At 45.2% G+C, this 25,576-nt stretch overlaps 1 protein-coding gene across 3 annotated transcripts in view; it reads left to right on the top strand.

The window, feature by feature from the left end:
* The window catches only part of fancm (FA complementation group M), a 175,910-nt gene that overhangs the window by 71,904 nt on the left and 78,430 nt on the right, over positions 1–25,576 (top strand). For all 3 annotated transcript variants that reach the window (XM_070879411.1, XM_070879410.1, XM_070879412.1), the window contains exons 5-7: positions 1,175–1,303; positions 16,889–17,021; positions 22,978–23,088. In XM_070879411.1, coding sequence (XP_070735512.1) covers positions 1,175–1,303; positions 16,889–17,021; positions 22,978–23,088 — 373 coding nt within the window. The remainder of the gene's footprint in view (positions 1–1,174; positions 1,304–16,888; positions 17,022–22,977; positions 23,089–25,576) is intronic.

The following is a 25,576-nucleotide window of genomic DNA, read 5'->3' as shown; positions in this document are numbered from 1 at the left end:
CAGACAGAGAGATAGAGACACTGACAGAGACACACTGGGGGGGTCGTCCCAGCACGCTGTTGGAGGACTCCCAGTGCTGCAGTCGGTAAGTAGAAAATGTTTTATTTATTGATTTTTTTTAAAAAAAAATTATTAATTTTTTTTTATTGATGTATTTATCATTTATTATTGATGATGGCTCTTTATTTGTAAAACTGAAGTGTTTAATGTTTGTAAACTTCCCTTTAAAACCCCCCCCCCCCCCCATTCCCTACGCCTAATTTGTAACCTATGCCTGATTTTCTAAAGTGTAGACAAGGTTTTTTCGAACGTACAAAAATCTTCACTTACTCCATTCTAAGTTAGTTTGGAGTAAGTTTTCACTGACGAAACTTTGAAAACAGGCGTAAGTAGCTGGACGCGCCCCCTTTTGAAAAAAAAAATTCTGTTCCAAAGTGAAACTGTTCTACCTGACTAGAACTGGAGCAAACTAAATGGCGAGAATTCCGATTTCTAAAATACTCCGTTCTACACCAGTTGCTCCATAAAAACAGGAGCAACTCAGGCCAAAACTTGGCCCCTATATATACTTTAAGGAACTTGAGATAATTAATTTAATTTTGAACCATAAGGAAGACCAGACTAGATAAATTTAAAATAATAGAGCATTTCTGGCAAAAGTCAGATTCAAAGTCGATAAATCAACAGTTCAAGCAGCATCAAAACACTAAGCTGTGAATGCAATAGCAAATGAGGAAAGTGGGAACAGATTAGCATTTATAACCCTGCGACTAACTTTCATTTGACAAATTGTATTGATAGTGGTTTTGACAGGCCTATGTGATGAGCATGGCAGTCGATAGTTATACATTGTAGTAGAAGGCCAAGTTGTTTGTTGAGTCACTTGAGAAGGTTGGTTTCAGGCTCTCCAATGGCTGGTTGTTGCAATTCAAGAAACTGCTCAGCATTGTATTTTTTACTGTGTGCTGACAGTGGCAGTTTGGATGTTACTATCTTAGTGGTTGGAATGACCATCAATGTATTCGGCGGTGGGAGGGAGAGGCCAGGAATGGGTGCGGGGAGTTGTATTTATCAACTGGCAATGGATAATACCATGGCCAATTTAATTAATAGTACTTAAGAAAAAAAAAAGTGCTGTCTAACTAAATTACATTTTTCTCTGGTTTAATTTTAGGTCTTGGAAGCATTTACAAGACGCCTGCTCAAGGCTGGAGCCCTACTTCATAAAGATATAGCAAATCTGACCAAATATCAAATTGTTCTTTCACGGGAACAATTTAGAAGAAATCCTCCAACAAACATGGTAAATAGTCACACTCATCACTTTAACATGTTTTTAGTGGGATATTTGGCAGGTATAATTAATCATTTGGTTTGTAATTGTACAGAAGCCCTGACTTTATTACTTCGTTTCAGTTGTCCTGCTTTTGTGGTGATAACTTTTATACTTTTTCTAAAATTGTTTTTTTTCAATCACAGAAATATTATCAGAACTGCTTTGGATTAAACTCCTAGCTCATTTCCCTACGCTAATAAAAAAGGCAAAATACTGGGGGTGATCGAAATCTGAAATATAAACAGAAAATGCTGGAAATACTCAGCAGGTCAGTCTTTTTCTGTTTACATTTCATGTTTCCCTATACTGTTTGGCCATCTTTTTGCCTGTTTTTATTTAAATTAAGTAGACTACACAGAGCACTATGCAATGATGGCACAGTTTATGGAAAGGGCAGTGACAAACAAGAAATTGGGTGGGTTGTCCACCACTTTATCAGGAAGTGGTATTGATAATTATGCCAAAATATAATTTTTTGGATCATCGCCTGGTCCTGGCTGAAGAATGAATGTTTTGAGGTAGAATCAGAAACATGACACAAAAATGGAAGTGTAAGCTTAATCCTACATAAAGGTTTGACCAAATGCACTTTGGCAGGCATTAATGTTTGTGAAATTTTCAAGATGGCTCCTGGGCTGGCAGCTCCTTTCTGAGCTGCTCTTCTCCTCAACTGTATCTGTTATGAATGCAACCCGAGGCAACCGGTATCATACCGCCACCAGAGGGCATACCTGTTGGAGTCCCAAGGGATCCCAGCATCCCTTGGGAGCACTGTATATAAGCAGGCCTCCCATGCTGTACCAACACTCTGGAGTTTAAATAAAGGAGCTACGGTCACACTTATTGTCTACAGTACTCAGTTACATTACTTTATTGTGAGTATAACAACTGGCGACGAGATAACGAACAATCACGCAAAAATGCAGAGAACTGTTGGTATCCTGGAGAAATTCTCAGAAGGGACGATTGGGAGGCCTTCGTGGGGAGACTCGACCGATACTTCGTGGCCAACGAGCTGGAAGGGGACGAGAACGCTGCCAAACGAAGGGCGATCCTCCTCGCCGTCTGTGGGGCAACAACCTATGGCCTCATGAAGAATCTTCTAGCTCCGGTGAAACCAACAACCAAATCGTATGAAGAATTGTGTATGCTGGTCCAGGAGCACCTAAATCAGAAGGAAAGCGTTCTGATGGCACGGTATCGATTCTACATGTGTCAATGGTCTGAAGGCCAGGAAGTGGCGAGCAACGTTGCCGAACTAAGGCACCTTGCAGGACGTTGCGAATTCGATGGATTCCTTGAGCAAATGCTAAGAGACTTCTTTGTGCTTGGCATTGACCATGAGGTTATCCTTCGCAAACTATTGACTGTTGAAACACAGAACCTGAGCAAAGCCATAACGATAGCCCAGGCATTTATGTCCACCAGTGATAACACCAAACAAAATTCGCAACATAGAGGCTTCGGCAAGTACTGTAAAGTAACGTTTTCAGGCAGGAATGAATATGGCAGAATGTACATGCCGGCAATTGCACGACCTCAGATGACCCAGAGTCCGCCATCAAACGTTAATGCTAGGCAGTTAACACCTTGGTGCTGCGGAGGTGATCATCGAGCCCATCAATGCCGCTTCAAACATTGTGTGGAGCAATGGGACACTTCCAGCGAATGTGCAGACGAGCTGCAAACCCTGTAAACCACCATGTTGCAGAGGAGGATTGATCCGTGGCAGATTAGGCTGAACTAGATACTCGAACCGAGGAGGCAGAGATGTACGGGGTACACACCTTCACCACAAAATGTCCACCGATCATGCTAAAAGTCGAACTGGACGGAATCCCAGTATCCATGGAACTGGACACAGGCGCGAGTCAATCTATCATGAGCAAAAAGGCCTTTGACAGGCTGTGTTGCAACAAGGCACACAGGCCCAAGCTTAGCCCCATTCATACCAAGCTAAGAACTTGCATTAAAGAGCTGATCCCTGTTATTGGCAGCGCAGCAGTAAAAGTCTCCTATTTGAAGGAGCAGTGCACGAACTCCCACTATGGATTGTACCAAGAGATGGCCCCACACTGTTCGGCAGAAGTTGGCTGGAAAAAATCAGTTGGAACTGGGACGATATCCGAGCGCTTTTGTTCATTGACTACACCTCATGTGCCCAGGTTCTGAAAAAGTTCCCATCGCTGTTTGAGCCGGGCATCGGAAGTTTTTCGGGGGCGAAGGTGCAGATCCACTTGGTTCCCGGTACACAACCCATCCACCACAAGGCACGGGCAGTGTCATACATGATGCGAGAGAAAGTGGAAATTGAGCTGGACAGGCTGCAGCGAGAAGGCATCATCGCGCCGGTGTAGTTCAACAAGTGGGCCATTCCGATCGTTGCGATTCTCAAAGGTGATGGTACGGTCAGAATTTGTGGGGACTATAAAGTAACGATTTAATCATTTTTCGCGGCAGTACCAGTACCTGCTACCCAAGGCAGACGACCTATTCGTGACCCTGGCTGGAGGAAAGACGTTCACCAAGTTGGACCTGACCTTGGCCTACTTGACGCAAGAACTGGCGGAATCTTTGAAAGGCCTCACCTGTATCAACACGCACGAAGGTCTGTTCATCTACAATAGATGCCTGTTTGGGATTCAATCGGCCGAGGCTATTTTTCAAAGGAACATGGAGAGCCTGCTAAAGTCGGTTCCGTGCACCACGGTTTTCCAGGACGACATACAGGTCACAAGTCGGACACCATCGAACACTTGAACCTGAAAGAAGTTCTAAGTCGGCTAGATCGCGTGGGACTCCGGTTGAAATGCTCGAAGTGTGTTTTCCCGGCGCCAGAGGTTGAGTTCTTGGGGAGAAGAATCGCGGCAGACGGCATCAGACCCACCAACGCCAAGACGGAGGCCATCAAGAATGCGCCAAGACCACGGAACGTGACGGAGCTGCGGTCGTTCCTGGGACTCAACTATTTTGGTAATTTCCTACCCGGGTTAAGCACCCTGCTAGAACCCCTACATGTGCTACTACGCAAGGGAGATGACTGGGTATGGGGGAAATCACAAGAGGCTGCTTTTGAAAAAGTCAGAAATCTGTTGTGTTCTAACAAACTGCTTGTTCTGTATGCGTTTAGTGCTAGCCTGCGATGCGTCTTCGTGCAGGGTCGGATGTGTGTTACAACAAGCTAACGAATCGGGAACATTGCAACCGATCGCCTATGCGTCCAGGAGTTTGTCCAAGGCCGAAAGGGCCTATAGCATGATTGAAAAAGAAGCTCTGGCATGCGTTTACAGGGTGAAAAAAATGCACCAGTATCTGTTTGGTCTCAAGTTTGAGTTAGAAACTGACCATAAGCTGCTCATATCGCTATTCTCAGAGAGCAAAGGGATTAATACCAATGCCTCTGCCTGCATCCAAAGATGGGCGCTCACGCTGTCTGAATACAACTATGTAATCCGCCAGAGAGCTGCGCTGATGCTCTGTCGGCTACCATTGTCTACCACTGGGGTGGAAATGCCTGCAGATTTGCTTTTAGTGATGGATGCATTTGAAAACGAAAAGTCACCCATTACGGCCCGCCAGATCAGGACCTAGACCAGCCAGAATCCTTTACCGTGCCTTGTTTTAAAAAAAAAACTGTCCTCCATGGGAGCTGGTACAGCGTCCCAGTGGAGATGCATGAAGAGATCAAACCGTTCCAGCGGCGTAAAGATGAAATGTCCGTACAGGCGGACTGTCTTTTGTGGGGCAATCGCGTGGTTTTGCCTAAGAAAGGCAGGGAAACATTCGTTCGCAACCTACACAGGCATAGTAATGATGAAAGCTATAGCCAGATCCCATCTGTGGTGGTCCGGCATCGACTCAGATTTGGAGTCATGCGTGCGCAAATGCAGCACTTGCTCTCTACTGAGCATTGCACCCAGAGAAGCACCGCTAAGTTTGTGGTCATGGCCCTCCAAACCGTGGTCTAGGATCCACGTGGACTTTGCAGGCCTGTTTCTAGGCAAAATGTTTTTGGTTGTTGTGGATGCTTACTCAAAATGGATTGAGTGTGTAAGCACATCCACTGCCACCATCGAAAGCCTACGAACCATGTTCGTCACGCACGACCTGCCTGATAAATACGTGGCTTGAGCAGTGGTGCAGTAGGGAGGGATTCAAATTCCTGGGACATTGGAACCGGTTCTGGGGGAGGTGGAACCAGTACAAACCGGACAGTCTGCACCTAGGCAGAACCGGAACCAATGTCCTAGGGGGAATGTTTGCTAGTGCTTTTGGGGAGGAGTTAAACTAATATGGCAGGGGGATAGGAACCAATGCAGGGAGACAGATGGAAACAAAATGGAGACAGAAGCAAAATACAGAAAGGAGATGAGTAAGAGTGGAGGGCAGAGAAACTCAAGGCAAAAAACAAAAAGGGCCACTGTACAGCAAAATTCTAAAGGGTCAAAGTGCAATAAAAAGGCAAGCCTGAAAGCTCGGTGCCTCAATGCGAGGAGTATTCGGAACCCAGGAGAGGGCTCTGAGCTAGTTAGTGGGTGAGAGCTCAGATGAACAGGACCCCAAGAAAGAATGCAAAAGGCAGGAGGCAACAGAGCAGAGTAGCACTGGGGTAAGTGTAAACCACAAGGTGATAGGAAGGGACAATATGTATGAATATAAAGGGGCTGCAGGAGGGGTCAAAACTAAAAATCATGATTTTAAAAACTAGTATTAAAACACTCTACCTAAACGCACGCAGCATTCGAAATGAAGTAAATGAGTTGACGGCACAAATCATTACAAATGGGTATGATTTGGTGGCCGTTACAGAAACGTGGTTGCAGGGTGGCCAAGACTGAGAATTAAACATACAGGGGTATCTGACAATTCGGAAAGATAGACAAGAAGGGAAAGGAGGTGGGGGTAGCTCTGTTAATAAAGAATGATATCAGGGCAGTTGTGAGAGACGATATTGGCTCTAATGAACAAAATGTTGAATCATTGTGGGTGGAAATTAGAGATAGTTAGGGGAAAAAGTCACTGGTGGACGTAGTTTATAGGCCCCCAAATAATGACTTCACGGTGGGGCGGGCAATAATCAAGGGAATAATGGAGGCATGTGAAAAAGGAACGGCAGTAATCATAGGGGATTTTAACCTACATATCGATTGGTCTGATCAAATCGCACGGGGTAGCCTTGAGGAGGAATTCAGAGAATGCATACAGGATTGTTTCTTAGAACAATATGTTACAGAACCTACAAGGGAGCAAGCTATCTTAGATCTGGTCCTGTGTAATGAGACAGGAATAATAAACGATCTCCGAGTAAAAGATCCTCTCGGAATGAGTGATCACAGTATGGTTGAATTTGTAATACAGATTGAGGGTGAGGAACTAGTGTCTCAAATGAGTGTACTATGCTTAAACAAAGGGGACTACAGTGGGATGAGGGCAGAGTTGGCTAAAGTAGACTGGGAACACAGACTAAACGGTGGCACAATTGAGGAACAGTGGAGGACTTTTAAGGAGCTCTTTCATAGTGCTCAACAAAAATATATGCCAGTGAAAAAGAAGGGTGGTAAGAGAAGGGATAACCAGCCGTGGATAACCAAGGAAATAAAGAAGTGTATCAAATTAAAAACCAATGCGTATATGGTGGCCAAGGTGAGTGGGAAACTAGAAGATTGGGAAAATTTTAAACGACAGCAAAGAATGACTAAGAAAGCAATAAAGAAAGGAAAGATAGATTAGGAAAGTAAACTTGCGCAAAACATAAAAACAGATAGTAAAAGCTTTTACCGATATATAAAACGGAAAAGAGTGACTAAAGTGAATGTTGGTCCCTTAGAAGATGAGAAGGGGGATTTAATAATGGGAAATGTGGAAATGGCTGAGACCTTAAACAATTATTTTGCTTCGGTCTTCACAGTGGAAGACACAAAAACCATGCCAAAAATTGCTGGTCACGGGAATGTGGGAAGGGAGGACCTTGAGATAATCACTATCACGAGCGGGGTAGTGCTGGACAGTCTAATGGGACTCATGGTAGACAAGTCCCCTGGTCCTGATGAAATGCATCCCTAGGGTATTAAAAGAGATGGCGGAAGTTATAGCAGATGCATTCGTTCTAATCTAACAAAATTCTCTGGACTCTGGGGAGGTACCAGCGGATTGGAAAGCAACTAATGTAACGCTTCTGTTTAAAAAAGGGGGCAGACAAAAGGCAAGTAACTATAGGCCGGTTAGTTTAACATCTGTAGTGGGGAAAATGCTTGAAGCTATCATTAAGGAAGAAATAGCGGGACATCTGGATAAGAATAGTGCAATCAAGCAGACGCAACATGGATTCATGAAGGGGAAATCATGTTTAACTAATTTACTGGAATTCTTTGAGGATATAACGAGCATGGTGGATAGAGGTGTACCGATGGATGTGGTGTATTTAGATTTCCAAAAGGCATTCGATAAGATACCACACAAAAGGTTTCTGCAGAAGATAAAGGTACGCGGAGTCAGAGGAAATGTATTAGCATGGATCGAGAATTGGCTGGCTAACAGAAAGCAGAGAGTCGGGATAAATGGGTCCTTTTCGGGTTGGAAATCGGTGGTTAGTGGTGTGCCACAGGGATTGGTGCTGGGACCACAACTGTTTACAATATACATAGATGACCTGGAAGAGGGGACGGAGTGTAGTGTAACAAAATTTGCAGATGACACAAAGATTAGTTGGAAAGCGGGTTGTGTAGAGGACACAGAGAGGCTGCAAAGAGATTTAGATAGGTTACGCGAATGGGCGAAGGTTTGGCAGATGGAATACAATGTCGGAAAATGTGAGGTCATCCATCTTGGGGGGGGGGGGGGGGGGGGAAACAGTAAAAGGGAATATTATTTGAATGGGGAGAAATTACAACATGCTGCGGTGCAGAGGGACCTTGGGGGTCCTTGTGCATGAAACTCTTTTTGATCCTTGTGCATGAATCCCAAAAAGTTAGTTTGCAGGTGCAGCAGGTAATCAGGAAGGCGAATGGAATGTTGGCCTTCATTGTGAAAGGGATGGAGTACAAAAGCAGGAAGGTCCTGCTGCAACTGTATAGGGTATTGGTGAGGCCGCACCTGGAGTACTGTGTGCAGTTTTGGTCACCTTACTTTAAGGAAGGATATACTAGCTTTGGAGGGGGTACAGAGACGATTCACTAGGCTGATCCCGGAGATGAGGGGGTTACCTTATGATGATAGATTGAGTAGACTGGGTCTTTACTCGTTGGAGTTCAGAAGGATGAGGGGTGATCTTATAGAAACATTTAAAATAATGAAAGGGATAGACAAGATAGAGGCAGAGAGGTTGTTTCCACTGGTCGGGGAGACTAGAACTAGGGGGCACAGCCTCAAAATACGGGAGAGCCAATTTAAAACCGAGTTGAGAAGGAATTTCTTCTCCCAGAGGGTTGTGAATCTGTGGAATTCTCTGCCCAAGGAAACAGTTGAGGGTAGCTCATTGAATGTATTCAAATCACAGATAGATAGATTTTTAACCAATAAGGGAATTAAAGGTTATGGGGAGCAGGCGGGTAAGTGGAGCTGAGTCCACGGCCAGATCAGCCATGATCTTGTTGAGTGGCGGAGCAGGCTCAAGGGGCTAGATGGCCTACTCCTGTTCCTAATTGTTATGTTCTTATGTTCTATGTCCTAGTCAGCAACAATGGGCCGTGCTTCACCAGTGCTGAAATCAAGGAATTCATGACCCGCAATGGGATCAAGCACGTCACATCTGCCCCGTTCAAGCCCGCATCCAATGGCCAGGCAGAACGGGCAGTCCAAACCATCAAGCAAAGCTTGAAACATGTGTCGGAAGGCTCCCTGCAGACCCGCCTGTCCAGAGACATGCTCAGCTACCGCACCAGACCCCACTCGCTCACTGGGGTTCCCCCAGCCGAGCTGCTCATGAAAAGGGCGCTCAAAACAAGGCTCTCTCTTGTCCACCCTGATCTCCATAATCACGTCGAGGGCAGACGGCATCAACAAAGCATGTACCATGATTGCGCAAACTTGTCATGCGATACTGAAGTCAATGATCCTATATTTGTACTTAACTATGGGCATGGTCCCAAATGGCTTGCTGGTACCATCATAGCCAAAGAAGGGAGTAGGGTGTTTCAGGTCAAACTGGCTAAAGGACTAACTTGCAGAAAGCATTTGGACTAAACCAAACTGCAATTCACAAGCAGCCATGAGCAACCTGAAGAAGACACCACTAACTTCGACCCTCCAACACACGCACAAGTGGCAACCGACATCACGGTCGACCACGAAGCTGAACTCGCCCTCCCCAGCAGCCTGGCAAGGCCAGCAGCCCAGTGAAGAACCAACCAACTCACCCACATCTGCATTTGTACCGAGACGATTGACAAGGGAGCGAAAAGCCCCAGATCGTGTCTCCCTGTAAATAAGTGTACTATTGACTTTGGGAGGGAGGGAGTGATGTTATGGATGCAACCCTAGGCAACCTGTATCATACTGCCACCAGAGGGCCTACCTGTTGGAGTCCCAAGGTATCCCAGCATCCCTTGGGAGCACTGTATATAAGCAGGTCTGCCATGCTGGAGCAACACTCTAAAGTTTGAATAAAGGAGCTAAGGTCACACTTACTTATTGTCTACAGCACTCAGTTACATTACTTTATTGTGAGTATAACAGTATCCGTGGTCATCCATTGCCATCTTTTGCCCTTTCTTTCCCAAATCTCCTTTCTTCTATTGCTTAAGATACCCTGCCTCTGACAGTGAAGGCATTTCACCCCAACCTACAAGTTCAAAGCTATCCCTATCTATGTTGTCACTGAGCTCTTTCAACCGCTGGATCTATGAAGACACTTGATTTTCATCACTGGATTCCTCACGTACAAGGGCTTCATTCCTCTACTAACTGCCCCGCGAACAAGATTCAGCAGCTGTGGCTTTGCTCTGCTTTCAATTGCTTCAAGTCTTTGCTGCTGAATTTTTTTTTCAAAATGGTTTCCGATCTCCTGGACATCTGGGGCTGGATTTTCGCCAACTTTGCGACCAGGTTTTCACCGCAATATGACCCTCCGCGGCAAAAACCCGGTCGGCAGGATCTTCGGGCACCTTTTTTCAGCGGCGCTTCCACGTACCGCTGGGGAGAGGAGTGCTGACCTGAAATGCCGTGCAACGCCGTGGATTGTGTTACTGTCGTACTTTCAGCTCTCTGGACCCCTACTCTGCGCCCAGGATACCAACAGGGTCAAGCCTGTTGGTGCAGCCCTGCCAGCAGCGGTAAATAGGAGGCCCGCAAAAAAAGGTAAGTTAAAGTTTTTATTTTTTAATTATTTTCAGCAATTTAGTAGGTAAGGGTTTTATAAATGTTGTTTTGCAATCCACCCCCCTCCCTGCCCAAGGCCTCTCTCGCGGCGCTACCGGCCTGGACTAAATTTGCCGAAATCCGAAATTCATGGTTTGCAACGTGAATCCTCGTGCAATGCCGACTTTACCGATGTAAAGTTCGGCCTAAAAATGGTAGCGCAGCGAAAACAGTAACTTTGGCGCCAAACTACCGTTCTCGCTGAAAACCGAAAATCAATCTAGCCCCTAGACTATGTTTCTCCTTTGAACTACACAGAATTACACCACTGTTTCTGTACTGGATTATACTGTAAGACTTGCCTGCTGTTTCTCCACCTCTGCTGCTAAAGATTATTTTTTACCTTTTAACTTTGGCTGTGTCTCTGCTGAACTGGTTCGACTGTTTTTTCAGCTCTGCTGGCTTCTAGCTAGCAGCTGCTGCTTCACTTGCTGTCCGGTGACTCGTTCTACCGGTTTTCAATTTTACTGGTCGTTGGCTTGCGGTTTTACTTTCTCTCTGCTGCTTTGATCTATGGTGACCTCCAACTTGCGTCACCTTCACCACCATCTTTCTGCACCGCTACCGACTCTCTTTCCTGTGGCAACCACCTCCATCCTCGAACTATCTACACTTCAACTAGCTTCTGGAGTTCACTCGCCTGCTTTGGACAGTGGTTCATCGCTGCTACGTGTCGACCCCATCCTGCTCATGTCGGCTTTGTCATTCCATGGGACCACTGACTTTGACCCTCGTCTCCCTACGATTATATCCCATTAATTACTACATCTATGTAACCTGAGCTTTTCCCTGTGTCCATTCGCGTGCACACTTTGGCTGCCGCTCCAGACCCGAGCCATTCAATAATTTTCTGCTTTTCCCCCTCTTCCTTTTCTCTCTGTCCCTCCCTGACTGTTCTCCTGTTGTCATGCCTCCTTTCATCTCTCCCAAATCCCTACCCCAATCCTTCATTACTCTTCGACCTTCCGACTCTCCTGCCACCGCCCCAGGCTTGCCTCCCTCTTTGATGTCAGACGATTCTGGAATAGTGAGCAATTTTGGCAGACGAGAGCAGGACCTGATAATGCTTTATGTGGTCCAGCTAGATCTGGTGGTGAATGGCTAAACCAGTTGTCTGCCATATCCATTCAAGTCTGCGCCCCTTAGGACTTAAGGAAGCGAAGATGAGGGCTGTATCAGGGGGAATGGCTAGGGAGAGAGAGAGTAATTGCTTTAATGGGGACTAGGGCATCAACGGTGGTGGTGAGGGTGTGGTTGAGCAGATTGGTAGCTGCAGAAATGTCATGGTGACTGGGGGGGGGCCAAAGACTGGACAGTTAGGAGTTCCTAAGTGCAGTTGTAAGAGAGTTGGGAGAGAGTTTTTTCCAGGGGTGGACACAGAAGGAGGTATGGTTGGGGGGATGTGGGTGGAGAGAGATACGAGGAAGTGGTCAGAGATGGGCTTATCTGCGAGTGACACGATGGGAGTAGTGAGGCCACGAGAGATAGTAAGGTCGAGGGGGTGGCTGTGTATATGGGTTGGGGAGTTTACATTGAGGGAGAGATTATGGGAGGATAGGAGGCTAGTAATCTCAGGAGATGGAGGTTGAAATCACCGAGGATGAGAAGTCATTCAGTACAGAGGCTGAGGGAGGAAAACAATGAAGATATATCGGTAATAAAATGTTTATGGTACTTGGGTGGGTAGTAGAGAACGAGAATTTTAGATGAGAGGTGAGAAGGGTAGAATAAGGTGAAATAGAAACATAGAAAATAGGTGCAGAAGTAGGCCATTCGGCCCTTTTGAGCTGGCACCACCATTCAATATGATCATGGCTGATCATGCAACTTCAGTACCCCATTCCTGCTTTCTCTCCAACCCCCTTGATCCCTTTAACCGTAAGGATCACTTCTAACTCACTTTTGAAGATATCCAACGAACTGAACTCAACAACTTTCTGTGGCAGAGAATTCCACGGGTTCACAATTCTCTGAGTGAAGAAGTTTCTCCTCATCTCGGTCCTAAATGGCTTACCCCTTATCCTTAGACTGTGACCCCTGGTTCTGGACTTCCCCAATATCCGGAACATTCTTCCTGCATCTAACCTGTCCAATCCCGACAGAATTGTATATGTTTCTATGAGATTCCCTCTCATTCTTCTAAATTCCAGTGAATATAAGCTTAGTCGATCCAATCTTTCTTCATATGTCAGTGCTGCCATCCCGGGAATCAGTCTGGTGAACCTTCGCTGCACTCCCTCAATAGCAAGAATGTCCTTCCTCAGATTAGGAGAACAAAACAATACACAATATTCAAGGTGTGGCCTCACCAAGGCCCTGCACAACTGCAGCAAGACCTCCTTGTTCCTATTCTCAAATCCTCTCGCTATGAAGGCCAACATGCCATTTGCCGCCTTCGCCGCCTGCTGTACCTGCATGCCAACTTTCAATGAGTGATGTACCATTACACCCAGGTCTCGTTGCACCTCCTCCTTTGCCTAATCTGTCACCATTCAGATAATATTCTGCCTCCCTGTTTTTGCCACCAAAGTGGATAACCTCACATTCACATATACTGCATCTGCCATGCATTTGCCCACTCACCTAACCTGTCCAAGTCACCCTGCAGCCTCTGAGCATCCTCCTCACAGCTCACACTGCCACCCAGCTTAGTGTCATCTGCAAACTTGGAGATATTACACTCAATTCTTTCGTCCAAATCATCAATGTATATTGTAAATAGCTGGGGTCCCAGCACTGAACCTTGCGGTACACCACTAATCACTGCCTGCAATTCTGAAAAGGACCTATTTATTAATACTCTTTGCTTCCTGTCTGCCAACCAGTTCACTATACACGTCAATACATTACCCCCAATACATTTGCTTTAATTTTGCACACTAATCTCTTGTGTGGGCCCTTGTCAAAAGCCTTTTGAAAGTCCAAATACACCACATCCACTGGTTCTCCCCTGTCCACTCTACTAGTTACATCCTCAAAATTCTAGAAGATTTGTCGAGCATGATTTCCCTTTCATAAATCCATGCTGACTTGGACCGATCCTGTCACTGCTTTCCAAATGCGCTGCTATTACATCTTTAATAATTGATTCCAACATTTTCCCCACTACTGATGTCAGGCTAACGGGTCTATAATTCCCTGTTTTCTCTCTCCCTCCTTTTATAAAAAGTGGGGTTACATTAGCTACCCTCCAATCCATAGGAGCTGATCCAGAATCTATAGAATGTTGGAAAATGACCACCAACTGCATCCACTATTTCTAGGGCCACTTCCTTAGTCTGCATTCCAGAGTACTTATCAGGCCCTGGGGATTTATCGGCCTTCAATCCCATCAATTTCCCGAACACAATTTCCCGCCTAATAAGCATTTCCTTCAGTTCCTCCTTGCTAGACCCTCGGTCCCCTAGTATGAGTGAAGACAGAACCAATGTATTTGTTCAATTGGTCTGCCATTTCTTTGTTCCCCATTTATAAATTCACCTGATTCTGACTGCAAAGGACCTACATTTGTCTTCACTAATCGTTTTCTCTTCACATATCTATAGAAGCTTTTGCACTCCGTTTTCATGTTCCCAGCAAGCTTCCTCTCATACTCTATTTTCCCCCTCCTAATTAAACCCTTTGTCCTCCTCTGCTGAATTCTAAATTTTTCCCAGTCTTCAGGTTTGCTGCTTTTTCTAGCCAATTTATATGCCTCTTCCTTGGATTTAATACTATCCCTAATTTCCCTTGTTGGCCACGGTTGAGCCATCTTCCCCACTTTATTTTTACGCCAGATAGGGATCTACAATTGTTGACATTCATCTTTAAATGTCTGACATTGCCTATCCACGGTGAACCCTTTAAGTATCATTCGCCAGTCTATCCTAGCCAATTCACGTCTCATACCATCGAAGTTACCTTTCTTTAAGTTCAGGACCCTAGTCTCTGAATTAATTGTGTCACTCTCCATCTTTATGAAGAATTCTACTATATTATGGTCACTCTTCCCCAAGGGGCCTCGCACAACAAGTTTGCTAATTAATCCTCTCTCATTACACAAGACCCAATCCAGGATGGCCTGCTCTCTAGTTGGTTCCTCCACATATTGGTCTAGAAAACCATCCCTTATACACTCCAGGGAATCTTTCTTCTCCATGTTGCTACCAGTTTGGTTAGCCCAATCCAAATGTAGATTAAAGTCACCCATGATAACTGCTGTATCTTTATTGCACGCTTCCCTAATTTCCTGTTTGCTGCCATCCCCAACCTCACTACCACTGTTGGTGGTCTGTACACAACTCCCACTAGCATTTTCTGCCCTTTGGTGTTTTGCAGCTCTACCCATACAGATTCCATATCATCCAAACTAATGTCCTTCCTTACTACTGCGTTAATCTCCTCTTTAACCAGCAACGCTTCCCCACCTCCTTTTCCTTTCTGTCTATCCTTCCTGAATATTGAATACCCCGGATGTTGAGTTCCCAGCCTTGGTCACCCTGGGGCCATATCTCCGTAATCCCAATTACATCATATCCGTTAACAGCTATCTGTGCAGTTAATTCATCCACCTTATTACGAATGACCCTCGCATTGAGACACACAGCCTTCAGGCTTGTTTATTTAACACTCTCTTTTTGTCCTTTTAGAATTATGTTGTAATGTGTCCTCCACCTTTCCTTATCTCCTATCCATCTTTTGCTTCTGCCCCCATTTTACTTCCATCTGTCTCCCTGCATAGATTCCCATCCCCATGCCATATTAGTTTAAACCCTCCCCAACAGCACTAGCAATCATTCCCCCTAGGACATCGATTCTAGTCCTGCCCAGGTGCAGACCGTCCGGTTTGTACTGGTCCCACCTCCCCCAGAACCGGCTCCAATGTCTCAGGAATTTGAATCCCTCTCTCTTGCACCATTCCTCAAGCCACGTATTCATCTTAACCATCCTGCTATTTCTACTCTGACTATCACGTGACACTGAGATTACTACCTTTTTAAGGTCCTACCTTTTAATTTAACTCCTAGCTCCCTAAATTCAGCTTGTACGACTTCATCCCGTTTTTTTTTTACCTGTATGCACCACGATAACTGGCTGTTCTTGCTCCCCCTCCAGAATGCCCTGCAGCTGCTCTTGAGACATCCTTGACCCTTGCACCAGGGAGGCAACATACCATCCTGGAGTCTCGATTGCGGTCACAGAAATACCTATCTATTCCCCTCGCAATAGAATCCTCTACCACTATAGCTCTCCCACTCTTTTTCCTGGCCTCCTGTGCTCAAAGGAAGAGAAAATGCCAGAGGAGTAAGGGGTTCAGATCGGGAGCGGGGCGGTGTCCATCACCATCTCCCACTACTGGCTCCCGTGGGATTTAGCGGAGGTGCACACCTGCAGCACTCCCACCGGTTGTGTCCCACTCCTGCTGGTATAGCCCTGGGTTGCTGAGTCAGCAATGAGGACGTCATCACTGTTTACAGTGACCTGTTTTCGCCCCGGAGTGAAAATTGGGTAGCGCCCCGTGAGGCTGCCGCGGGCGATGTCTGCACGAGCTTCGCATGTCGCGAGCTGGGCTGCACTCCCCCTGTGGTGTGAAAATTAAAGGGATGGTGCGTGCCGGCATTTTGTCTCAATGACCGACTTACCAGTCACGGCCTTGCGTTGAAGATTTCGCGGAGTCTGTGCTGCCATGTTGCAGCCCGGCACTCGGTTTCTGTGCCGGACTGCTGCCATGGCACCCGCTTTCCAGTGGAGAAGTGGTGGCCCCTCGCTGCACTGCAGAGCTTGCAGCGTGCCCTGCTCTGTTCTCCCGCCAGCGTTCTGTGGAGCGCTGGAAGATTTGCACGCTTCCCGCCCCCGAGAGGAAGTGGAGCGCCAACATTGTGCTCCACTTCCTCTTGGGGGTGGTAACCCCAATTTCGTGGCTGGGGCGGGACTTCTGCGGCGGGCACATTGAAGTCCTGCCTCGCCTCGGTTATCGGCCCCCCCCCACCCCAAGTGGGGCGTTACCACATTCCAGAATGTGAAGAAACTTGAAAGAGCAAATATGCTGCCTTATCCCATGCAACATGCAACTTAAATATTTTCCCTAAATGAATATTAAAGGCATAACCATATCTAAGCACAATTTCACGTTGGAATTTACTGGAGACTTTTATTAGGAAAAGTGATAAGTGCTATCAACTTGTTGTTTTTATGACCTAATTGTTATTTTTCTGTCAGGGAGCTCAACGAGGTATGATGGAAGGAGATTATGCTCTTTGTATTAGCCTTTATCATGGATATGAACTTCTATTACAAATGGGAATGCGATCCTTGTATAGCTACCTGGAAGGCATTATGGATGGATCCAAAGGTAAGATGATGGTGAATGAACAAAAATAAATGGAACCAAAGGAGCAGAGGGCTAGAAATTCCATTTTTGGTCATAGCGGTATTTTTCACCAAAAATACCGCTATGACTTCGCTACCACTACGATGCCTAACATTTGGGATAAACTGTGCCCAGCGGTAAAAATCGGCGTTGCACGAGGATTTGTGGTGCAAACCACATTTTCTGCAACTTTTCTCCAAGGCCAATACCGCTGCGAGTTAGACCTAGGAAGGTGGGAAAATACCCCCAAAAAATTGCAAAAAAAAAATTCACATAACATTCACAAGACACTTAACTATCGAATCACTGCAAAAGAATTTAAAAAAATAAAAATTTTAACTTGCCTTTTATGCTGGTCTTCATACCTACCACTGCTCCCAAGGGCAATGCAGGTTTTTCCCCAAGCGTTTTTTTTCGTCCTATCTACGGGTGCGCTGTGAGCCAAATCTTTGGCGAAAGCGCTATTTCGAGTCTTGCACGCCGGCGGTCCGCTCCCCAGCGGTATTTAAAAACCGCCGTGCAAGACTTCACCGAATTTCCCGGTTCGTTGTTTTCCACCTAAAAAGGTGAAATATTTCCAGCCCACAATCTTTCTTATTGTCTGCATAGGCAGTTTACTTATTAGTTGTCCATTGCATTTCATCTGTAATAGAGCACCTTTTTAGCCCGGATGATATTTCAATCTGTAAATATGAAGTGTTTTTAAATCGAAGGTGCACAATTGGCATTGAGCAATTTTTACAAGACATTTAGCATTGAAGGGTTCAGTGGTGCAAATATTTGATTCTATACTGATGGTATTTGGGTCCCACACTGCACGAGTAGTCATTCACCAAAGTACATAAAGCTATGCGATAGCCTAGAAATTACTGTTGACAATAAGAGGTGAGCGGGGAGTTCGAGCAGCGTCGTCGGAGGCAGCGTGGGGAGGCCTATAAAAGGCCCAGCAGGAGTTCGTGGTCGAGGAGGAGAGTGGGGAGTTCAAGCAGCGTCGTCAGAGGCAGCGTGGGGAGTCCTATAAAAGGCCCCGCAGGAATTCGTGGTCGAGGAGGCGAGCTGGTGCAGCTGCAGCAGGGGCAGAAGGTAAAAAAGAAGTAGAAAGAAATCGAAAGGTGATGTCACAGCCAAGGGGGTAAGTGATTGGCTGGTAATTGGTGTAGTTTTTCTTTTTCTTTTCCTTTATCAGTAAGTAACCTTTAGCATTGTTGTTGCCAAATTAAGTTAATCTAGGGATTAAGTCATGGCAGGAGAGCTCAGACACGTGTTATGCTCCTCCTGTAATATGTGGGAAGTCAGGGACGCTTCCAGTGTCCCTGCGACTACATATGCAGGAAGTGCATCCGCCTGCAGCACCTGACAGACCGCATTGCGGCACTGGAGCTGCGGGTGGATTTACTCTGGAGCATCTACGATGCTGTGGATGATGTGAATAGCATGTTTAGCGAGTTAGTCTTACTGCAGGTAAAGGGTACACAGCCAGATAGGGAATGGGTGACCAACAGGAAGAGCAGTGCAAGGAAGGTAGTGCAGGGGTCCCCTGTGGTCATCCCTCTGCAAAACAGATACACCGCTTTGGGTACTGTTGAGGGTGATGACTCATCAGGGGAGAGCAGCAGCAGCCAAGTTCATGGCACCGTGGGTGGCTCTGCTGCACAGGAGGGCAGGAAAAAGAGTGGGAGAGCTATATTGATAGGGGATTCGATTGTAAGGGGAATAGATAAGCATTTCTGCGGCCACAACCGAGACTCCAGGATGGTATGTTGCCTCCCTGGTGCAAGGGTCAAGGATGTCTTGGAGCGGGTGCAGGACATTCTGAAAAGGGAGAGTGAACAGCCAGTTGTCGTGGTACATATAGGTACCAGTGATATAGGTTAAAAAATGGAATGAGGTCCTACAAGATGAATTTAGGGAGCGAGGAGCTAAATTTAAAAAGTAGGACCTCAGCAGTAGTAATGTCAGGATTGCTACCAGTGCCACGTGCTAGTCAGAGTATGAATCGTAGGATAACTCAGATGAATATGTGGCTTGAGGTGTGGTGCAGAAGGGAGGGATTCAAATTCCTGGGACATTGGAACCGGTTCTGGGGGAGGTGGGACCAGTACAAACCGAATCTCTGCACCTGGGCAGGACCGGAACCAATGTCTTCGGGGGAGTGTTTGCTCGTGCTGTTGGGGAGGAGTTAAACTAATATGGCAGGGGGATGGGAACCTATGCAGGGAGACACAGGGAAATAAAATGGAGGCAGAAGCAAAAGATAGAAAGGAGAATAGTAAAAGTGGAGGACAAAAAACAAAAAGGGCCACATTGCAGCAAAATTCTAAAGGGGCAAAGTATGTTAAAAAGACAAGCCCGAAGGCTCTGTGCCTCAATGCGAGGAGTATTCGGAATAAGGTGGACGAATTAACTGCGCAAATAGCAGTTAATGGATATGATGTCATTGGCATCACGGAGACATGGCTCCAGGGTGACCAAGACTGGGAACTCAACATCCAGGGGTATTCAACATTTAGGAAGGATAGAAAGGAAAAGGAGGCAGGGTGGTGTTGCTGGTTAAAGAGGAAATTAATGCAATAGTAAGGAGGGACATTAGCTTGGATGATGTGGAATCGGTATGGGTGGAGCTGCGGAATACCAAAGGGCAGAAAACGCTAGTGGGAGTTGTGTACACGGCACCAAACAATAGTAGTGTGGTTGGGGACAGCATCAAACAAGAAATAAGGGATGTGTGCAATAAAGGTACAGCAGTTATCATGGGTGACTTTAATCTACATATTGATTGGGCTAACCAAACTGGTAGTAATGCGGTGGAGGTGGATTTCCTGGAGTGTATTAGGGATGGTTTTCTAGACCAATATGTCGAGGAACCAACTAGAGAGCAGGCCATCCAGTGTAATGAGAAGGGACTAATTAATAATCTTGTTGTGCGAGGCCCCTTGGGGAAGAGTGACCATAATATGGTAGATTTCTTTATTAACGTGGAGAGTGACACAGTTAATTCAGAAACTAGTGTCCTGAACTTAAGGAAAGGTAACTTCGACGGTATGAGGTGTGAATTGGCGAGAATAGACTGGCAAATGATACTTACAGGGTTGACAGTGGATAGGCAATGGCAAACATTTAAAGATCACATGGATGAACTTCAACAATTGTACATCCCTATCTGGAGTAAAAATAAAACTGGGAAGGTGGCTCAACCGTGGCTAACAAAGGAAATTAAGGATAGTGTTAAATCCAAGGAAGAGGCATATAAATTGGCCAGAAAAAGCAGCAAACCTGAGGACTGGGCGTAATTTATAATTCAGCAGAGGAGGACTAAGGGTTTAATTAAGAGGGGGGAAATAGAGTATGAGAGGAAGCTTTGCCAGGAACATAAAAACTGACTACAAAAGCTTCTATGGATATGTGAAGAGAAAAGATTAGTGAAGACAAATGTAGGTCCCTTACAGTCGGATTAACTGAATTTATAATGGGGAACAAAGAAATGGCAGATCAATTGAACAAAGACTTTGGTTCTGCCTTCACTAAGGAAGATACAAATAACCTCCCGGAGGTACTAGGGGACCGAGGGTCTAGCGAGAAAGAGGAACTGAAGGATATCCTTACTAGGCGGGAAATTGTGTTCGGGAAATTGATGGGATTGAAGGCCGATAAATCCCCGGGGCCTGATAGTCTGCATCCCAGAGTACTTAAGGAAGTGGCCCAAGAAATAGTGGATGCATTGGTGATCATTTTCCAACAGTCTATTGACTCTGGATCAGTTCCTATGGACTGGAGGGTAGCTAATGTAACACCACTTTTTAAAATGGGAGGGAGAGAGAATATGGGTAATTATAGACTGGTTAGCCTGACATCAGTAGCGGGGAAAATGTTGGAATCAATCATTAAGGATGAAATAGCAGCGCATTTGGAAAGCAGTGACAGGACCGGTCCAAGTCAGCATGGATTTGTGACAGGGAAATCGTGCTTGACGAATCTTCTGGAGTTGTTTGAGGATGTAACTAGCAGAGTGGACAAGGGAGAACCAGTGAATGTGGTGTATTTGGACTTTCAAAAGATCTTTGACAAGGTCCCACACAAGAGATTAGTGTGCAAAATTAAAGCACATGGTATTGGGAGTAATGTACTGACGTGGATAGAGAACTGGTTGGCAGATAGGAGGCAGAGAGTCTGGATAAACGGGTCCTTTTCAGAATGGCAGGCAGTGATTAGTGGAGTGCCGCAGGGCTGAGTGCTGGGACCCCAGCTCTTTACAATATACATATATGATTTAGATGAAGGAATTGAGTGTAATATCTCCAAGTTTGCAGATGACACTAAACTGGGTGGATGTGTTAGCTGTGAGGAGGACGCTAAGAGGCTGCAGGGTGACTTGGACAGGTAAGGTGAGTGGGCAAATGCATGGCAGATGCAGTATAATGTGGATAAATTTGAGGTTTATCCACTTTGGTGGCAAAAACACGAAGGCAGAATATTATCTGAATGGTGGCAGATTAGGAAAAGGGGATGTGCTATGAGACCTGGGTGTCATGGTTCATCAGACATTGAAAATTGGCATGCAGGTACAGAAGGCAAATTGTATGTTGGCCTTCAAACTAGGGGATTTGAGTATAAGAGCAGGGAGGTCTTACTGCAGTTGTACAGGGCCTTGGTGAAGCCTTACCTGGAATATTGTGTTCAGTTTTGGTCTCCTAATCTGAGGAAGGACGTTCTTGCTATTGAGGGAGTGCAGCGAAGGTTCACCAGACTGATTCCAAGGATGGCTAGACTGACATATGAAGAGAGACTGGATCAACTGGGCCTTTATACATTTGAGTTTAGAAGGATGAGAGGGGATCTCGTAGAAACATATAAGATTCTGACGGGACTGGACAGGTTAGATGTGGGAAGAATGTTCCCGATGTTGGGGAAGTCCAGAACCAGGGGACATAATCTTAGGATAAGGAGTAGGCCATTTAGGACTAAGATGAGGAGGAACTTCTTCACTCAGAGAGTTGTTAACCTGTGGAATTCCCTGCCGCAGAGAGTTGTTGATGCCAGTTCATTGGATATATTCAGGAGGGAGTTAGATATGGCCCTTGTGGCTAAAGGGATCAAGGGGTATGGAGAGAAAGTGGGAAAGGAGTACTGAGGGAATGATCAGCCATGATCTTATTGAATGATGGTGCAGGCTCGAAGGGCCGAAAGGCCTACTCCTGCACCTATTTTCTATGTTTCTATGTTTATCGCTTTCTTATGATGTTCCTCAATTTCTGTGTTATGAATCCAGTAGACTGGTGGACAATATTGAATAGACTTGTAGCAAAAAGCTCTGTTGAATAACTTAACATTTTTTTAAAATTGGATAAATATCTGTACGTCAACTGATTGAAGGGTATGGAGAAAATATACACCGAGATAATTAAATATTCCTTGGAACATGGTAGTTTAGGAACTAAAGAGGTGTTATCCATAAAAGCAATTGACCAGGATTGAATAGTAATGAAATAGTGATGGATATATTTAGGAAATTTGCTTAACCTTTGCGGGAGAGGGAAGAGAGAGGTAGGGAATGATTATTCTCAACTTTCATATGGTACATTGCATACATTTGGTCGGGTTCATGATGGGGCAGATTGCACATTTCTATGAACCAGTAGATCGATGAGCCAATCCTATCCTCTGTGTTCTGTTTATGAAGCTTAGCTGTAAACTTTACTCATTCCTGAGATATGATAATATTACGACCAATATAAAATTTAATTTGTGTTCTAGTTTTGTGCTATTACGTCAGCTCTCTTGAACAGAGGTTTTAGATGTAGTGCATTTTATAAGTAAATACTTTTTTTTACAGTAAGGACTTTTATTCTTTGTATTTATTAAGTACTTCATATGTCTGAAATAACTAGTACATTTAAAAACTCTTTAGCAAAGGAAACAGTTATTTAATACTTTTGTGCAGGGATGACACGAGTACGAAATGAGCTCCGCAGGAACACTGATTTCATGAAGATGTATGAGCAGCTGAAAGCCATGTTCTCGAGTGGAAGCAGTCTCTTCAGTTCACAAATAGGTACCTATAATGTTTTATATTTACTCCTTTATATAGTTTATTAATCTTGCTCTAATTTTTGTTTTAATGTATATCCACTATGTATTGTAATAATGCACAGGATCAAATGGAGTCTCTTTCAATATGTGGAAAAGGTGTATCAATAGTCATCGCTGGAATGCACTGGCAGCTACTTTAGGGGAAATCTTAGGATTGTTGAACGAGGGGAAGCAAGGAATGAAAAAACTTGCATTTATATTGCACCCTGTACGACCCAAGGTTGACCCAAAGCACTTCATTGCCATTGCATAATTTTCAAAGTGTAGTCACTGTTATCGTGCCGGCAAATATTAGTGAATTTGCACATGGCAAGCTCCCAAAAACAGCAAATTAGATGAATGACCAATGTGAGGACACCAGGAGAACTCACTGCTTTTCTTCCAATAATGCCATGCTCACCTGAGCATCTGACTTGGCTTAACATGTCATCCAAAATATGGCTCTATCATCATTGAAGTACTCCCTCATTACTGCACTGAAGTGTCAGCCTAGATCATGTGTTCTAGTACTTGGAGTGGGGCTTAAATCTACAACCTTATGACTGAGTTGACTGTGTGTGGACACCTGACTGGACAGAATGTGGAATATAGAAATATCAGTAGACATCAGCATAAAAATCCAGGGCTGTTCTAGCATCTGGGTAAGATCAACCTGAAGTAGGGATCATTTTTTTTTTAAGTTTGTTCAGTCTCATAGGGCTCAATTTTCCCAAATGCCGTTTTTTGGCGTATTTGAAGATCTTTTGGGGGTCCGACTACACCAAAAAAAGTTGAAAGTTTCCCCATTTTAACTTGTGAATGTGGTCCGGTGCACATTGTCCTTAAGCTCTGTGGGTGGAGCCTAAAATGTGCGCCAAAACGTCGAGTTGCCAGGGTACTGAGGGACACACTGCGGGCTGAGGCTGGAAAGTGAAACATATACATTCTGGCCAGCTCACTGCAACCTGCACAAGAACTTTGCACATTGCAGCTATTTAAAGCAGCAGCTTACCAACATGAAAATATTAGAGTATTTGTGCCAAAAGTCTATATCTTCCCCCCTCCCCCAATCTGCCAGTACCTGGTGCCGCTCCTAGCCCAGGCCAAAAGGTCTCCCCTCCCCCCGGAGCCGGTGCTGCTTTTCGCCCAGGCCAAAAGGCCTCCTCTCCCACCTCTCTCTCCCTCTCTGCCGCTGCTATCCTGGCCGTGGAACTGTATCTTCTGCGTTGATATTCTTACCTGCGCTGATTTTGTTAACTGCCCAGAAGGTTTTTCAGAGCGGTCACATGTGTCGTCTTAAGAAAAATTGTAAGTTGGTCAAACTTGCTTAAATGGCCAGAATTGGCGCGGGTGACAGATTGCCCCCCAAATGAGGTTTAAAAAAAAATCATACCCAAGTGAATTACGCTGGCACAGAAATTGGGGAAACGTGGAGATTTTATCCCCCAAAAAACTGCACGCCAAAATAAAAGGCCCAGATAATTGGGAAAAATTGAGCCCATTATTCTATTTTATCTCTTTTTTAAAAAAAAAACATTATATAGGGCTCAATTTTCCCCGGTTATTTGCGGCGTTTTTTTTGGCGTACGCCTCTTTTTGGCATATTTATTTTTTTCCAAGTTTCCCCCTTTGATCTGTCCCAGTGTAACTGACTTAGTTACGATTTTTCTAGGCTAGATTTTTTTTTTAAACGTTCCCTCATGTCTGTGCCGGTTTGTATAATTTTTCGCAGTTTGGCCAACATTTTTTCCTCCTAGGTTGGCGTATCTGGCCACTCCTGAAAAACCAGCGCACATTTGATAAATTGGCGCTGAAAGACGCCATTGTTTTTAAATCGAAGATTTTGGAGGAAGTCAAGAATACTGTCAAAATCAATAATAAAGTTCCATTTTTTTACCTGTCAATATAGTAAATGTAAATTTGTTGGATTTCAGAAGTTTTCTCTTTTTTTTTTTTTACTCACTCACGCCACCGCCGAACATCTTGAAGCAGGGCTGGAGGGTTGTAGCTTTGGCCGGCAGAATCTGGGCTTGGCTAGAAAACCAGCTTTGGGGGGGTGGGGGTGGTGGAGGACTGCAATGAGTGGGAGTGGGGGGGGTGGGGAGGAGAGAGAAGGGGAGAAAGAGAGAAGGGGAGAAGTCAAGACTGCAATTAGTGAAGGGGGCGAGGGGAGAAGTCATAAGACCTTGGGTGTGCTCCATCCATACAGACCTTGGGGAGAGAGAACTGCGAACCTGTCCTGCCTGCTTTCTTGCCATTTTGAGCTTCTTTCAAAGGTTAAATTTAAGTATGGTGGCAATACTGACAATGCCATATCTTGTGCGAGCCTTCTGCATTATGGTGCTACATTGAAGACCATTGTTTTGACGTCATCACATCAGGAACATCAGAGCCCGTAGGGTGCTGGGCAGGAGGCCTTGCCCTCCTCAGGTATATTGAGTCAGGCATTCGTACTCCACCTGAGTGATGCA

Source organism: Pristiophorus japonicus, chromosome 4 (assembly GCF_044704955.1).
Source record: "Pristiophorus japonicus isolate sPriJap1 chromosome 4, sPriJap1.hap1, whole genome shotgun sequence".
Taxonomy (NCBI): Eukaryota; Metazoa; Chordata; class Chondrichthyes; family Pristiophoridae; genus Pristiophorus; species Pristiophorus japonicus.
The sequence above is the reverse complement of the archived record's forward strand: the minus strand, read 5'-3'. Positions and strand labels throughout refer to the sequence as shown.